This window comes from Ctenocephalides felis, unplaced genomic scaffold (assembly GCF_003426905.1).
Source record: "Ctenocephalides felis isolate EL2017-DRISC unplaced genomic scaffold, ASM342690v1 CF-g0.4_SCAFFOLD_02601, whole genome shotgun sequence".
Lineage (NCBI taxonomy): Eukaryota > Metazoa > Arthropoda > Insecta > Siphonaptera > Pulicidae > Ctenocephalides > Ctenocephalides felis.
In genome coordinates, this window is record NW_020538755.1 from 1 (window position 1) to 18,028 (window position 18,028).

The 18,028-nt window shown below is 30.3% G+C and overlaps 1 protein-coding gene across 1 annotated transcript; it reads right to left on the reverse strand.

Moving 5' to 3' along the window:
• Nucleotides 1-10,189: 10,189 nt before the first annotated feature.
• Nucleotides 10,190-14,068, reverse strand: LOC113381117. The gene is made up of 4 exons (XM_026620096.1): nt 14,012-14,068; nt 13,678-13,768; nt 12,722-12,783; nt 10,190-10,434 (listed from the first exon to the last, which is right to left on the reverse strand). Exons 1-4 carry the CDS (start codon nt 14,066-14,068, stop codon nt 10,225-10,227), a joined length of 420 nt encoding a protein of 139 aa, XP_026475881.1. The 3' UTR covers nt 10,190-10,224.
• Between the last annotated feature and the right edge of the window lie 3,960 nt (nt 14,069-18,028).

Genomic DNA, 18,028 nt, shown 5'->3' on the forward strand with positions numbered 1-18,028 from the left:
TATATTGTGACGAAGGGGTTGAAGCCCCCTTCTAGGGGTATGCAATGGCTGCCAAATATTATATTCTAGCCTTGCAATCCCCTTACGAAGGGGTTACTTCAACACTCCAATCGCCCGCTAAAGTACCTGTAATTACCTGTGGGGGTTAGTAGCTACTATACGAATGAAACCAAGATTCTTTTATAACTAAATCTATTAAATAATTAATAATACATTCCGCATGTATTTGTGGAACATGACCGTACTTGCATAAGGTCATGTTCCCTAACTAATACCACTTATTCTTATATCATGGTATATATGCTTATTGGAGATATGAGGGGAGAATAGCTACAGCTTATAATTTACATTATCTGACCTTTAAGCTGGACCTGTCTTGTTGCACAACACACACACAACTAACACTAACGTATCCCAAGGCGTTCGCCTATGGGATACGTCTTCGTTGGCTCTAACTTCTTAATTGCCAGGATCTCCGGAGCGTCTCTCTGATGGACCCCAAGAACCAATAGATATTTAGGGGTAGTGGTAGTGGTGTACCCTGGGGTTGACGACCATCAGGCGACAATAATTATCAATACGACGATAATTATGATTATCGTCACACGCCCCCCTGTCACACCAGAGCCGCCCTCGGCTCTAAAAATTGTTGCTACTTTCCAACGATGTTTGAGGTCCCCGTAGCGGTATCCATAATTGTTGGCCGCACGTCCAGAGCCTGGTTTACTTAATATGAAATCGAACGTAGACTGTAGTTGTGGGTGTGTGCCTTCAGTAATTGTGCTTTCGGTCAGATTTATGTCGTCTTGGGTTCTTAACTAGCTATTCTCCCATTTATTAATAAAGATTGTTAGACCACAAACAAACAAAAAAAAACGATTAAAAACATAACAAGTAATCTATAAAAAAAATATTAATCGACAACCATAATCTTTAAAACAAATATCAAACTAAATTTATATAGGTCAATTTGACCCTCAACTGAACTTAATTAATTTTGTTTTCCAAGAGCTCGTGTTTGAAAAAAAACTGTACTTATTTGAACTTCAAATCGCGATGTTATTTAAATTAGACACAAAAGAAAAACTACCATTTATACATAATGCTACAATACAAAAAGAAAAATTACACGTGGAAAGATTAAGATGTTACTAAAAAGAGAACGTTTTCTTGTACAATTTTTTTTTTCGGAACACGCTATCTTGAAAACAAACCTAACCTATGTGTGTGTGCTGTTCCCTATTATCTTGGTTGTAGTATTAGTTATTATGAAATAAACGTAACCCGAAATCTAAATTAGTTCGCCAGAATCGATGAGCCCGATGATATGGACAATATGGAGTAACGCGTGGAAAAACATAAAAAAATAACTAATGTGACGATAAACAATGAAGAATTTATTTACCTTTACTTTAAACTAAACTCGATTACTTAAATCGCTAGATGACTAACAAGCGCGACATTTACAGTAATTCAGCCTCTACTGGTGTGATTGCCCCCCAAACACAAGACCACAGATGGGGGCTAAGATCTAGTTATCCTTCTTGCTCCCCCCGCAGCGCCCCAACCATAATAACACTAGACCGACCGCTTATGCCCACCCAAAAACAATGGCACTTACAATCACCTGTGTAAGCGGGACACACCCAGAGTTCCCCAGCTCGGCACAAGGGCCCTCAAAGGTTGCCCCCTTCGCGGGGAAATGGCGACGTGCGACCTATGGCGCCATTCCAGTCTCACTGAAGGTACCTTCGCAAATAATCCTATAATTTCATACAATAATTGTCACATATATTCAACGGCTGCGGGTTTGATTAAGGGCGGTTTCCCCGATTGAAACCGTACGCGTCCATCGATTCGGACACCTCAATGGTCCTCGCTCGTGGACAACTGGGCCCAGCTTTAAACAATAATATTCTTATATTCGCATAAAACAAAAAAACGTAATCCGATATGGCTCCCGATATAAGTCTGCAGACTTATATTTATACTACTGCAACAACCTACTCTCCACAAACAAAAATCCCGATATAACTTTCCTGCAACATGACAACTAAATATCCTAACATATTCTAAAACTTAATTCTACAACCTATCTAAGGGAGGGGGAGGGGAATCTTAAAACTAAACCTTATATTATTATTATATTTAAAAAAAAAAGTAAATGATTTTTTTCTTAATCATATACTTCTACGCCGAAGAAATCTTTTACTCTACAAAAATGAATCATGTCGTATCAATCTAATTTCTTATGAAACGAGCCCGGACGTTTCATGCCCAAGCGTTACTGCTTGTCCCGGCCGCTCGGACTAAAGCTACGTCCACCGACGGCCGAGCTGCCTACGGTATATTCATATACAAAAAAAAAATTAAAAAAGGACTATTGAAAATAAAAAAAAATAAAATGGGTGGTAAATGCTACGACACGATCCTTCAGTTTATATATTCATTTATATAAACTAACTCATACTTATACTTGATTCTGAACATTAGGTTTGCCCTATCTCTACTACTCCGTACATACTTGTTTCCTTTATCAATTTCCTCATTTCATTAACTCTATTTGCCATATCGGACCCCTTAATCAGGATTGAGCGGTCAAAAACACGAGCCAATAACGATTGACGAGACAGAATTAAAGTATTATCAATAAAAATCAAATCGTATTTTGTCCATATAAAAGGGCGTCACGAAAATTAAACAAAACGCCGACGGTATAAACGCGGTACTATACTACAAACGTTTGTTTGGTTTGTTTTACGGTGACATCAATAAACAAAAAAAAAACACGACGAAAATAATAGTTTACCTCGAATCATTCTCATACTTAACATAAAACTATTATACTTGATGCATATACAATCGGGCACCATAACATAATTAACTTTTTAAATTTGCCCTCTATACTCTCATTACCTTGTAGCAAAGGCTATAAACTCTATCCGTAAACCAAACCAAACCTTTCGCGACGTACGGCTAAAAAAAACGACACAACGATATATACATATATAAAACAAAACATTATTCGAATATATTAAAAAGGCGAACAAAACGGATGGTGCAATAATGATAAATAGAATAAAAACAGTAAAAGTGACGAAGTTACGCGTATGATAGAAAAACTAAGTTTTATGAAGTAATAAAACATTACATTTAATAAGAATTGGACAAATATGAAGAAGAAAAAAAAACTACTAGTTCGAAAATAAAAACAGCGAAAAAAAAAAGTGTCACTGGCCGTTCTAGCTGTATGACGCACACAACTAGAGCGTTTATCCAACCGTCGGGTACAGGTCCGTACTTGGCAAGACCGAGTGAAACCCTTACCAGTGTTCCTGCACCCGCAGAGATATGACTTCTAAAAGACACTTTGTGCCTGCAATCTGCTCTAATTAACGAAGGTTGGCTAGTCCTTTCGTTACCGTGCCGCATACGATGTATAACTGGACTGGTCGCGATAGCCGTTGTAATCGTTATGCAAAGAAATCATATCCCAATCCTACTATTAGTAATAGGATCGGTCGGATAAAGCCGCGAATTGAGCACCAGTCAATGGTGACCCGGCAGAACTGAGGCCAACATTAGTACGCGTAACAATAAAAAAGAGAGAAAACAGTTAAAATGAAAAACATTATCAATAATCAAATTATTAAAACTAATAATCATAATCAAAATTATTAAAACTAATTCATTATTGCATCATCTTAAAAAAAACACGAAAATACACGAAAATATTCAACGTTAAAATATTAAGTAAGAAAAAAAAACTATACTAATACTACAAACCAATTACATTATACAAATTTATTATACGACAATCCAGCTGGTCAGATATGAATAGCATGCCTATGTTTCAATAATTTGAAAAAGTTCTCCTCAGTTAGGAATAACACAAATTCGATTCGGCACTGTCTGCCTGGCTCAAAAAACGTCGACTCTCTGCACGCGTATCGTACGCGCCAAACATATCACCCCGTGAGTTTCTCAAAATTCTTACACTTTTACACATAGGCACGCTAGTCTTTATGCTAATTCTCCCCCGTAAAATTACTTAAAAATAAAACCAACGATAATAGCAATTTGTTAAAACGTGTTAAATTGCTAATCTTACACTTGACTAACAAAAGTGACAAAAACTTGACTTATTTAGATAACTTTCAAAAACTTTTAAACTAATTAATATTATTATAAAATAATTTTCAACTTAAATTAAATTTTTTTATATAAAATAAAAAGTAAAAATTTTTATCCTATGAATCTAGTTGAAAAAAAAAAAAGTTAACAAATCTTTTAGCTAAACTCTCATAAGAGTTTAAATAATTTGCCAACGATAACATAAAAAAGAAAAACAAGCTCCTTTCTAGTAAACATTAACTTATTTAGAAAATCCTAACTATATAATCTATATAAGTAAAGAAAAACTTAATATTTTTTTTTTTTTTACAACTATCTTGGTCTACATAATATTCCGAACTAATAATTCAAAAAATTACAAATAAGAAACATACTTTTTTTTTTAAATTTATGGTAGACCTTAATTTAATTAAATTATCCTAACTATTTTATTCATAGCACGTAAAAACGTACAAAGTAATCTTGCCTCATTCGTCTTTAAAATCGAAAAATTTGGTAATTACAGGATTTGTTAACAACCGCGAATAAAAAGAAAACTAAATCAAAAATAAATGAAAACCGCTAAGACTATTTGTGTTTATCTGTATTTATATCTGTGCTTATGTTCAAAAATATTATTAAAAATGACAACAAAATGCATTATGCGCGCGAACATTTTCAAACCGTTTAACAATCACTGAGTGTGAGTATGAAATTTTGGACTTGTACACCATGTCTGGGTCGCGCACAGGCCAGGTCAAAATCACTTAAAAGAGAGGCTGAAAGTTAAATTTCTCCGAAAAATGGCCATGTGTTTTGCGTGACCGCGCGTATGTGCGCTCGAGTGTACGATATTTGCGCTTACTAGAAAAAATATATTCGACAATTTGAATATTATTTTAGAAAACTAAAAATATTTTTGTGGATATATTAACGCGATTTTTATAATAAAAAGAATAAAATGAAGAAAAAAAATGCAATCACATCTACGATTATGTGAATTTATAATTCTTATTTATTTTTTTATTTTTTTTTGCTTACTTTTCGAACATAATAATTGAATAATTTGTAATACTGTAAAACAAAATTGGGGAGAAAAAAAAAATTAACATAACACAGCAAGAATTTAAATTGTATTCGATTAGAAAAAACAATTTGTTATTTTATAAATTTTATACTATTGAATATTCAAAACTATTTACAACGCACCAAAAAAGAGCGCGAAAAAAATAATAAAGTTTAACAAATACATTAAAATACAGCAACTAATACAATTTCACACTCACGCCTTATTTCAAATCAAATCAATGATTTATAATCTTAAAATACCGGGATACGCGCGCTTTTAAGAAACAAACTACAGATAAACACATGTAGCGATACACATACGAAAATACACAAGCATAAAGAAATTTCGCGACGTTTAAAATTTGATTTATTTCTATCAACTTCTATAAAAATTACGAACGCATTAAAAATACAACCGAAACACGTATACAGTGGGAGCTACTCGCTTGGTTTTTATTAAATATTATTAAATATAAAATAAAAATTGTAAGTTGGGGATCGAATGCGTTTTCACCATTGTGACGAAGGGGGTTGAAGCCCCCTTCTAGGGGTATGCAATGGCTGCCAAATATTATATTCTAGCCTTGCAATCCCTTACGAAGGGTTACTTCAACACTCCAATCGCCCGCTAAAGTACCTGTAATTACCTGTGGGGGTTAGTAGCTACTATACGAATGAAACCAAGATTTCTTTTATAACTAAATCTATTTAAAATAATTAATAATACATTCCGCATGTATTTGTGGAACATGACCGTACTTGCATACGGTCATATTCCCTAACTAGTACCACTTATTCTTATATCATGGTATATATGCTTATGTGGAGATATGAGGGGAGAATAGCTACAGCTTATAATTTACATTATCTGACCTTTAAGCTGGACCTGCCTTGTTGCACAACACACACACAACTAACACTAACGTATCCCAAGGCGTTCGCCTATGGGATACGTCTTCGTTGGCTCTAACTTCTTAATTGCCAGGATCTCCGGAGCGTCTCTCTGATGGACCCCAAGAACCAATAGATATTTAGGGGTAGTGGTAGGGGTGTACCCTGGGGTTGACGACCATCAGGCGACAATAATTATCAATACGACGATAATTATGATTATCGTCACAATATAACAAACTTTTATTTATTAACTTCCCGAAGGAGAATTTATGTTTTCATCAAAAAATCTGATTTGTTAGTTTTATGTTTTCTCGACGTTTCAAGCCATTCTGAATCAAATGAGACCAATTTGGAAAAAGTATGTGTGTGTGTGTGAACAGATTTTTTGCCGTAAATCGACGTTTTCTCAAAAACGGTTCGACCGATTTCAAAAATTTAAAGGCCATCTGATGTATCTCGATGAGGACTAGCGTTTCTGAGTTTTGTGCGACGATCGTCCAAGCCGTTTCTTATAAATAGCAGAATATAGTTTCTTTATAAAATTTTTTCGTCCGCGTTTTAGCCCGAAATTCTGAATCGATTCTGAAAATTCAAAAAACGTTCGAAAGACATGGTTGGGAATCGCGCTGATTAGTATTTGGTAAAGATCGGCCGGGCCGTTTTCTTGTAATAAAGTTTTCAAAAAAATTGAGGATTTTTATGATTTTTTTTATGATAGATATTATAGTCTTCTAGATCTAGACCATACTAAAATATTACCGAGTTTGTCTAAACGACACTCGTTTAGATTTGAAAATTCGTCAAAGTTTGCAAAAATTGGTGTCGTATTTTTGGCATTTGTCAAAATTAGACCTTTCATCGACGTTTGCTCAAAAACGCCTGAACCGATTTCAAAAATTTAAAAGCCATTCGATGTATCTCAATGAGCACTATAGTGTGTCAGTTTTGTGAGACGATCTGCCGAGCCGTTTCTTTGTAATTTGTAACCGAATCGATTTAAAAAAATCAAAAACTGTTCGAAAGATATTAGTTGGGACTGGTACTGATTAATTTTAGGTGAAAATCTACCGAGCCGTTTCTTGTAATAACTGTTGAAAAAAAATAATTAAGCCGATTGTTATGAAACTTTCTTTGCCGATGTATATCATGGTCTTATAGAACTTACTGAAATAATACGACCTTAAGACAATTAGTTTAATTTAAAAACTAATCAAAGTTTGAGAAAATGAGTAGTTTTTCTGATGTTAGCTAAAATTAAAATTAGACGATTTACTTGGTATAACGATAGAGTACTTGGTCTTAATGAACATACTAAACGATTAACGTCCTACGAAAATTGGTTCAATTATAAAAAATATTGATTTGTGAAATTTGCCGAGTCAACGTGTTCTTTCGTTTTCAATTATGTATAATGAATCCACTTGGAATACTTCTAATCACTCTTAAATTAATTTGTTTATTAAGTCGATTACACATATCGGGAAGTTCATGTAACTTGCCTCAAGGCTAATATCAATAACAACTAGTTTAGATATTTTATTAATTTTATTGATACTTACTTATTTGTAATTCTTCTTTTTCAGAGTAGCATTCATGTTTAACATCTTTAAGTTTGTTGAAGATGTCGTTAGTTGACATAGAAGACTGAAAATAGTAATATAAAATTTAAATGAGTAAAATCATATAGTAATTAATTTTAGTAGTAGTTTGAATATTGGTATATGTTGTTTTTATATAAACAATAAATTGCCAACTTTTACTTATAAATAAAATAAATAATTTTTTTTTCATTCACTTCTAAAATAAATCATTAAGTTGCTATAAAATAAAATATAATAAAATATTTTTTTGTAGGATTTAGAAGAACAAATACTTCATTTTTAAATATATTGGCTATTTAAATAAACTTTAATTTATACTTTATCAGCATAATTTTGTGCGACAGATTTTTAAATTTTTAATCCTAAAAAATAGTTTTTTTTACCCCAAAAACGCCAGTTTGAGCAGCTACTACAAATATAACTAGTACTACTTTCCATGCATTTTATAACTTTTATTATTTTTATTTTCTAAACAATTTATATAAAAAATTTTATAACTTATTACTAAACGAAAAAAATTCCTTTTAGTTCTTCAAATTGTTGCATTTTCACTAAACATGATAAAATTTTTAAAAGGTTTTATTGCGTATTGTTTTCCACATAATTAGAGCTTTTATGACAAGAAAAATTGTAACTTTATATTTACGTCCAGTTTCGATTTTATATGGTTTTGGTAATTGACAAGTTTTATTGTTGTAAAAAATTAGTACATATTTTGATCTAATTTCTCCTACCTTCGCTGCTGTTTTTTTTAATTTTCAGAGTAAGTCTTTCATTTCAAAACTTTAGTGAAACGGTTACAAAAATCACTTATTAAATTTAATATAATAATAACAATGATTATTAATAATGATATTTTTGCAAAGTTATCAAAAGTGAAAAGAAAATTGAATTGAGAAAACTCTTTGACAAATTGTCTAACTTTTATATTTCTATACGTTTCAGGGATTGCTGAACATTTTGGCATATCGTAGAAAAAATGAATGTACGTGTATGTATGTGGGCGCGTGTGTGTATGTATGTGCGTGTGTATGTATTATGTGCGGATACAATTTTTTGTCCACGATTTTGAGAACACGGATTAACCGATTTGAATAATTAAAAAAACATTCGATTCCTATTGATAAGGAGACGTGCTGATTAGTTTTTGTGAAGACAGGTCTAGTTGTTTTGGAGATACGGAGCAAAAAGTGCCAAAAACGGTAATTCACCGAAGCTCGATTTTAAATGTCTATTTTTATTGACAAAAAGAAGAATTGCGTAAATTTTTGGGAAGATAGGTCTAGTAGGTCCACTTTTTACAAAAATCTTCACAAAAATATTTTTTTTCAAAATTTTCGAACAATTCTAAAGCTGTTTTTCAAAAAAGAAACTTTTTTTTCAAATTTCAAAAACTTCAAAAATTTATTTTTTTCAAAATTTTTGGAACATTATAAATCTTTTTTCAAAAAAGTAACATTTTTCAAAAATTACAAAAACTTCAAAAATTTATTTTTTTCAAATTTTTCGAACACAAAAAAGTAACATTTTTTCAAAACCTTCTTAATCATCAATTTTTTTTAAATTTACGAACAATTCTAAAGATTTTTATCAAAAAAATACAGTTTTTTTTCAAAAATTTCAAAATCTTCAAAAAATTTATGTTTTTCGAATTTTTTATCAATTTTAAAGCTGTTTCAAAGAAGTACCATTTTTCCAAAAAAATTAAAATCTTCAAAAATTTATTTTTTTAAAAATTTCGAACATTTTAAATCTTTTTTTGAAAAATTAACATTTTTCCCAAAAATTTTAAAATCTGAAAAAAAAAAAATTATTCAGTATTTTCGAACAATTCTAAAGCTTTTAAAAAATAATTATTTTTTCAAAAATTTTTTAATCTTCAAAAAATTTTGTTTTTTCAAAATTTTCGAAAAATTTTACAGCGTTTTTCAAAAATTTCAAAATCTTCAAAAGTTCATTTTTATCAAAATTTTCGAACAATTCTAAAGCTGTTTTTCAAAAAAGTACCGTTTTTCTAGAAAATTCAAAATTTTCGAACAATTTTAAAGCTTTTTTTAAAAAAGTAAACATTTATTCAAAATTTCTTAATCTTCACAAATTTGTTACTTTCAAATTTTTCGAACAATATTAAGGCTTTTTTCAAAAAAGTAACAACTTTTCAAAATATCAAGCAATTTTAAAGCATTTTTTCAAAAAAGTATCATTTTTTCAAAAATTTCAAAATTTTCAAAAATTTTTTTTCAAAATTTTATAACAATTCTTAAGCTTTTTTCTTCAAAATTTAATTTTTTCAAAATTTTCGGACAATTTTAAGCTTTTTTTAAAAAAGTAACATTTTTTCAAAAAATTCAAAATCCTCAAAAATTTACTTTTTCCAGAATTTTCGAACAATTTTAAAGCTGTTTCAAAAATTTTGATTTTTGGTAGGAGAAGTCACAGCAATTTAATTTATTTTCATTAAAACAAATGCAAGTGCTTTGAAATTCAATAAATTTATTAATCTGCTCTTGATGTATTCGACAATACATAATGAAATTATTTAATTTATTTATGTATTTTTCTGTTTGTCATGATCGACAACACAATGCATAGTTTTTTCAGCAATAATGCAGGCATCGTCATTCTTCTCGTCCGTCATCACATCTTTTATGCAATTCGCTAAAATATCTTCCAATTGTGGATTAGGGTTGGAATCAGGTTTTTGTTGAGCATTGAAACCGGCGATCATGGCATCGAAGCTCAATTTACCATCCACGAACTAAAGGAAAAAAAAATTATAATTTAAATCACCAGAATATTAGACTTGATAATAATGGCCCAAATCCCTGAAATAGACCAATGTTATGGCAAGGCTATGTTACATAGCATTTTTTAACTTCCCGTAGGGTAAATTATAGTAATCGCAAAAAAATCGAAAATGAAAATGTTTGCATTTCTCGACGTTTCAAGAGCTTCTAAATATTTTGGCATACCTTAGAAAAAATGGATGTATGTGTGTGTGTGTGTGTGTGTATGTGTGTGCGGATACAAATTTTCGTCGACCATTTCGGGAACACGAATGAAGCGATTTGAATAATTCAAAAAACATTCGATTTATATTGAGAAGGAGACGTGCTGATTAGTTTTTGGCGAAGGCAGGTCTAGCCGTTTCGAAGGTATGGGGCAAAAAGTGACAAAAACGGTAACTCAGTTTTCAAGAGAACGGAGCGTCCGTTTTTAATAATTCAAAAAAGATTTTATTTGTATTGACGTCAGAATAACTGCAAACGGTAACATTTTTGGAAAGGCAGGTCCAGCGGTTATGGACTCTCAACAAAAATAAGTTAAAAAAGTGTCATTTGGCAGTCAAAAATGTTTATGGGACATATGCACATCAAATTATCAGATATTTTATAGAGATTTTAATAATGTGTACCCATTTTGTGTAAACTTTTTGGGTTCCGTACCAAGATTTTTAATTTTGAAGTTTATATATATGGTTCTAAAAATGTCCTGGACATTTTCGACAGTATGAAATAATCGATTTATAAAATTAAAAAATCATTCGGTTCGTACTCGACCGCGATTTTGCAGTTTTGGAGATATGGAGTGCAAAGGGTGTAAAAACGGTTACGCAGTTTTTGAGAGAACGGATTATCCGATTAGATAATTCTAAAAACATTTTGCTCGAATAGACGGTGTGCAAAAAATGCATTTACAGAAAATTTAATGATTTCGAAATTTTCCATTTAAAAAAAAAAAACTAAATTTTGAAAAATATAAGAAAGAATGATTTTTTACAGAAATTTGAGAATATTTCGATAATTTCAAAAAAATATCAAATAATTTCAAAAATTTCCAAATTCTCAAAATATTTAAAAAAAAAACGTTTTTTTAAATTCCAAAATTCTAAAAAATTTTAAATTATCAAAAAAATTCTAAACTTTCTAAACTTTTCTTGTAAACGTACATGAACTCTTGTAATACGCTCCTCGACCAATTTAAAAAGCACTTATAAATTTACAATATGTAACAAATAATGTATTTGAAATTATTCAAAACAATTATCGATTGTTTTTATTCCTCGAATGTTTAATCACGGTACGGGAAGTTCCAGCAATTTGCCTTAAGGCACGATGCTATGCGCCCCATTAGTTTCATATAAAGTGGTACTGAAAACTATCGAAATTTAACAGGCATTTTAGATGAAAATCCTAACCCAGAAAACGCACAATCTTATCATAAGTGCATCTTTGTAATGTGGCATAATAACATACGAGTAAAGTTAGCTATTATGTGTGAAACTTCTGACTGCACAGCAGTCACATAGCATTTTGACAGTTTTTAGTACCATTTTATATGAAAAATGCTACGTAACATAGCCTTGTTACAACATTGGTCTATTTTATGTCAGATTTGGCCTATAAGATTTCAGGATGATGCTGTTTTTAATAATATAAGACAATAGACAAAAAACATTGTAGTATTGTTATGAGTCATATTTTGAATAAAATAGATATGTTATGTTACCATGGAGCTTATACTACAAGGACTACGCAAAGTAAGTTCCAAAAGATAGAGGTGCACTGTGACGTCACTGAGTGAACGAGCGTTGCGGACGATCGTGGAACACTCCCCAGATTGATTAAACGTCATATGCATAGACCTTATAACATATAAACCGATTTTACCAGGTGGATTCGATTTAGGTACATTATTAATATTATTAACATCATTTCATACAAAATTATCAGTCCACACAATCGCCATTATATTATAGAAATAAAATTTGCACAAATAATATTTGAATTACATTAACTATTACCATGTATAATATATATATAATATGTAATATCCACTATTGAGCGTAAAATATTTAATTTTAGGTCAAGCATGTGACCCACGACATTTAATCAATCGGGAATGTTCCACGATTGTCGGCAACGCTTGTTCACTCAGTGACGTCACAGTCCCTTCTATCTTTTGACACTTATTTTGCGCTCGACTAGCAGTCCATGTAAAATAAGGTCTTGTAATATATATTATTTTTATTAAAATGTACTTACATATCCCAATTTCTGGAAGACACAACCATGGAAACAGTATTTGTCTGGTTTGTTGTTAGTGACTGAAATTATTGAAAAATATATCAGAATTGAAAATAAAGTAAACTAGTCGTAAGTGGCATTTTGCCTAAAGGCAAGTTGCATAAACTTTTCGATAGGTATACATAAGAACTTAATCAATAAGATTTGAGATTTATCTTTTTTTTTAGAAATTTTTTTTAACTATATAAATATAATTTTTGCTTTTACTAAATAATAATTAATAAGATACTTATAATTAATAAGATATACGTGAACGTATAAATTAAACATGCTTATAATGTATAAATTGAATTAATTTAACAGATTTTATTTCATCAATTTCGTTTTTTTTAAATGTATTTTATTGAAGTGTAGACATCAACTGCAATCGTAATTCAACCGCTCATCATAGGCCTATAATATTTTAATATGTTATTTTAGAGTACGAGATGTATTGTTATACTAAATTTTATCAGAATTGTAAAAAAAATTTTTTCAATATTTACAAAACCGATCGTTACTAAAAACTAATCAACGCGATTCCCAACCAAAATCTTTCGAATAATTTTTGAATTTTTAAAATCGGTTGGTAATTTTAGGCTCAAACGTGGACGAAAATTTCTACACTTTTCTGCTATTTACAAAGAAACGGCTTGGCTGATCGTCGCGCAAAATTGATAAACGCTATTCCTCATCGAGATACATCGAATGGCTTTTAAATTTTTGAAATCGGTCCAGCCATTTTTGAGAAAACGTCGATTAACGGCAAAAAATCTATTCACACACACACACATACACACATACTTCTTCCAAATGTTGGTCTCATTCGATTCAGAATGGCTTGAAACGTCGAGAAAACATAAAATTTGCGAATCGGATTTTTTGATGAAAACATAAACTTCTCCTTCGGGAAGTTAATAATAAATAAAACTTACTTATTTCTCCTAATTCTTTCACATTAACATTTTTTTCTTTGATGCATTGCATAATTACTGTATTCATTGTTTTGTCTGCATTTGAAAACTTCTGAAAAATTAAAAATAATAATATAAGTATATTTTTTATTTAATCATCATATATGCTATATTTAGTTGTAATTATTACAGTTGTTTTTAACTGAATGAAGGGTAGGATTTTAACTGAAACGTTCATACGTTCAAATAAAGTTTAAATTAATTTTTCTTAATTTCCAAATACATTTTTATTAACATTAAATTAAAGTCATAAGTCACTCAAAGTTATTTTTTTTGTATCAATTTTTTAACTTACCATATTAATGCAGACCAACAAAAACGCCAACACCCAAAACTTTTTACAAAAACCCATTTTCGTTAAATTTTTAATTATATCAACTCCAAATATTGATTTTATGAAATCATTAAATATTAATCATATGCGACTTAGGTTTATATATGCACACAAACATGTATAAATTTTTACTTTTATCAAATGTGATTTTTATTACAATTTGTTGTAACAATTTTATTTGTTTCGCCCATGAATTTAATGTCACGGTTTTTATTTTGTGATAAAAATATATATAAAAAATATATTTTTATATTGCATTGCATCCGATAGAAATTTATATTATTGCAGGTTTTTGCGTATAAAAATTGTATGATAAAATATAAAAGTTTTGAGTCTCCAAAGTTATTTTTTGCTAATTTCTAAAATACTGAAATTGATATCTTACCTTTACAGACCAATGTTATGGCAAGGCCACGTTATGAAGAACTTTCCAAACTAAATATTGACAAAAAGCCATGTGGTTGCTATGCAGTCAGGCGTTTGTCTCAGGTTGTCAGATAGAAAACCTAATCCAGAAACCGCACAAATGTCAAAAAACGATATTAAATAACAGGGTCTTTCTGACCCAGCTTCATAACATACGAGTGACGTTGCGGTTTATGTGTAAAACGCCTGAATGCACAGCAAATACATGACATTTTGACTGTATTCAGTATGATTCAATGGCATAATGTATGGAAGTTGGAGAGTAACATGATGTTTTTTTTCTAATGTTGATATAATTTTTAAGCAAAATAAGTAAAAAATCATTTTTAATAAATAAGCAAAATGTTTTTTGAATTAGATGATTTGTTTTTTGATTAGATGATCTATTTTCATAACTGCTATCTTTTGCCATTTTTGCTCCGTTTCTCCGAAACTACCGAACCTGCCTTTGCCAAAAACTAATCAGCACGTCTCTCTATCATAAGGAATCGAATGTTTTTTAAACCATTGAAATCAGTTGATCCATGCTCCCGAAAACGTGGGTGAAAAATTGTATCCACACATGCATACACACACAAGACTATTTTTTTTAAAGTATGCCAAAATGTTCAGAGACCTCTGCAACGTAAAAATATGCAAATATCTATTTTTGGACGATTACAATAACTTACCTTGCAAGAAGTTAACTAGCAATTTTCCTTAAGGCAAGTTGCATTATTAGGCCTATAATATTTTACTACTATGAATTTATTGTTATACAAAGTTTTATGAAAGTTTTATGAAATATTTTTGTTTTTTACGAAAGAGATCTTCACCAAAAACTAGTTTCCAATACGATTTCCGATCAATACCTTTAAAACAGTTTGTAAATTTTTAAAATCGATTACATATTGTGAATAAAATGTGAAAAATCAGCTTATTTCAAATTTGGCCCCCATTCGATTCAGAATGACTTGAAACGTCGAAATAATATAATATTAGATTTTTCGACAAAAGTAAACTTTTCTTTCAAGATAATAACAATATGAAAACGATAGTTTTTACATAAATCAAAAACATTTTAGACATGATAAGGATTTTTTCAAAGGTCTTTAATATTTTTTTTTTGTTTATATTTATATTTTATCATATTTTTTACTATTTATTTTATCATACTAAAAATTGTACATTTTGAACAAATTAAAAAAATGTTATTTAGAACAGCAAAGGAAATGCGTTTGTGCATACCAGGCTAGGTCTTTTGTCTGGGTATGTCGGACTCTCAGACTAGGTCTTTTGTCTGGATATGTCGGACTCTCATAACAGATGGCCATACGATCCTAAATGAAATGTCGAAAAATAAAAAAAACATATCTCAAAGGAGAACAACTCTTTAAATGCATTTACACCCAGCATATTGCCTTGAAAAATTATATTATTTTGATCGGCAATAAATCTATGCAAAAAAAACGTGTGTATGTGTGTGCATGTATGCGTGGATACAGTTTTTTAAACAAACATAATAACTTTGCATAACACTAATTATATAAATTATAATAAAATACTAATACAGTTCATGACAAAACAATTTTATTAGCATTCATATATCCTTTTCTTTTACATATCCATAATTTTCTATCTACTTAAATTTGATTTGATTTGCTTCCATATGTAAATCTTGCATTTTTCTTCTAAAACATGTGCTTATTTGACCACCAAGGGTGCATTCGTCTTTGGGTAACCCTTGGTTGATTTCTTGGCCACATTCATCGGAAATTTTGTTAACAACGTCTCTAACCCTTGGGTCAGGGGAATGGACCAAAAATTGTTTGACTTGGTCTACTTGTAATTTACCTCTTTGTACCTGGAAAAATAACAAAATGATTTTATTTGAATAGAACAATTTGTATAGAAACTTTTTTAATCACTACCCCAAAATATTTTTTATCCAAAGTGATATTTTCAAATTATTATATTTTGCAGAATTATTCCATCGATACGTTATGATTTAATGTACATAATATATGAATAATTTAGGAAATTTTCATTGATTTTTTTTAATTGAAATTATTTATAACACACTTGATTCGACTTGTTGAATAGTGTGATGTGTTAAGTTTCAACATATTACAGTTGAATTTGTAAAATTCATCATCAATTTCTGAAAGCTTCTTTAAAAAATTATAAAAAAAAAATTATTACCCTCATGGAAGATAGATTTTTTCGATACGGACAACTAGGTAGCAAATATTGTAAATATCAATTAAAAATATATATTTTACCCCCAAAAATTCATTTTTACTTCTTTTGGGGTAATTTACCCCGGTTTCCTAACCACTAGAATAGAGTGTCATAGTAGAACTAGTGGTATATTGTGCAAATATATTGAAATTTCATATAAATATTATTATAGTGTAGAGTGGGGTTCGAAAATTAAAGGTTTGAAAGGTTTAGTACCATTATCCCAAAAACAAGTAAAGTATGGCATTTTGTGTTGATACTATTTGAAAGTAGAGGGAAACGTGTAATGTGTGACCAGCCACATTTCCATTTAACAGAGATATTTTTAACTTCCCGTAGGGTAAGTTATAGTAATCGCAAAAAAATCGAAAATGAAATTTTTTATATATCTTTACGTTTCAGAGGTTTCTGAACATTTTGGCATACCTTAGAAAAAATGGATGTATGTGTGTGTGTGTGTGTGTGTGTGTGTGTATGTATGTGTGTGTATGTATGTGCGGATACAAATTTTCGTCGACGATTTCGGGAACACGGATCAACCGATTTGAATAATTCAAAAAACATTGGATTTGTACTGATAAGGAGACGTGCTGATTAGTTTTTGGCGGAGGCAGGTCTAGCCGTTCCGAAGATACGGGGCAAAAAGTGCCGAAAACGGTAACTCAGTTTTTAAGAGAACGGAGCATCCGATTTGAATAATTCAAAAAACATTTTACTTGTATTGGCAAGATGAAGAGTTGATAACATTTTCATAAAGGTAGGTCTAGCGGTTTCGGAGATATGGAGGAAAAAGTAAAAAAATGAGCCATTTGGCGGTCAAAAATGATCATTAGACATATGCACATCAAATTATCAGATATTTTATAGAGATTTTAACAATAAGTATACATTTTGTTAACATTCCTATGGGTTCCGTACCAATGCTTATGCGTTAGACAGCGACGCGGCGCTTACGCGCTTTATATTTTGTCCCTATGCAGTTAAAGCAGTACGATTGCTTTGAAAAAAAAAGTTCAGATCTTCCACAATATGTCAAAATAAAGAAAAAAAATTTTTTTTCAAAAAAAATAATAATAAAAAAAAAATTTTTTTTAAAATTTTTTTTTTCAAAAAAAGTAATTTTTTGTCCAATTTATAGTTTCTCAAAATCTTATTTTTTCAAAGTAATTTTTTTTTCAAAAATGTTAATCGTTTTTTAAAAAATAATAATTTTTGGTACGGGAAGTTCCAGCAATTTGCCTTAAGGCACGATGCCGTAATTGCCTTAAGACAGAATTCCACTTACAGCTAGTTATTCTTAGTATGAGTACTGTTATTTAGTTTACGATACCT

What these genes read in the sequence shown, in the direction of transcription:
- LOC113381117 (XM_026620096.1), bottom strand. Translation starts at nt 14,068, where the DNA reads ATGGGTTTTTGTAAAAAGTTTTGGGTGTTGGCGTTTTTGTTGGTCTGC. An exon ending in GAAAGAATTAGGAGAAATAA is followed by an intron (nt 12,784 to 13,677) that starts GTAAGTTTTATT and finishes CAATAATTTCAG; the next exon opens with TCACTAACAACAAACCAGAC. An exon ending in TCTTCCAGAAATTGGGATAT is followed by an intron (nt 10,435 to 12,721) that starts GTAAGTACATTT and finishes TTTTTCCTTTAG; the next exon opens with TTCGTGGATGGTAAATTGAG.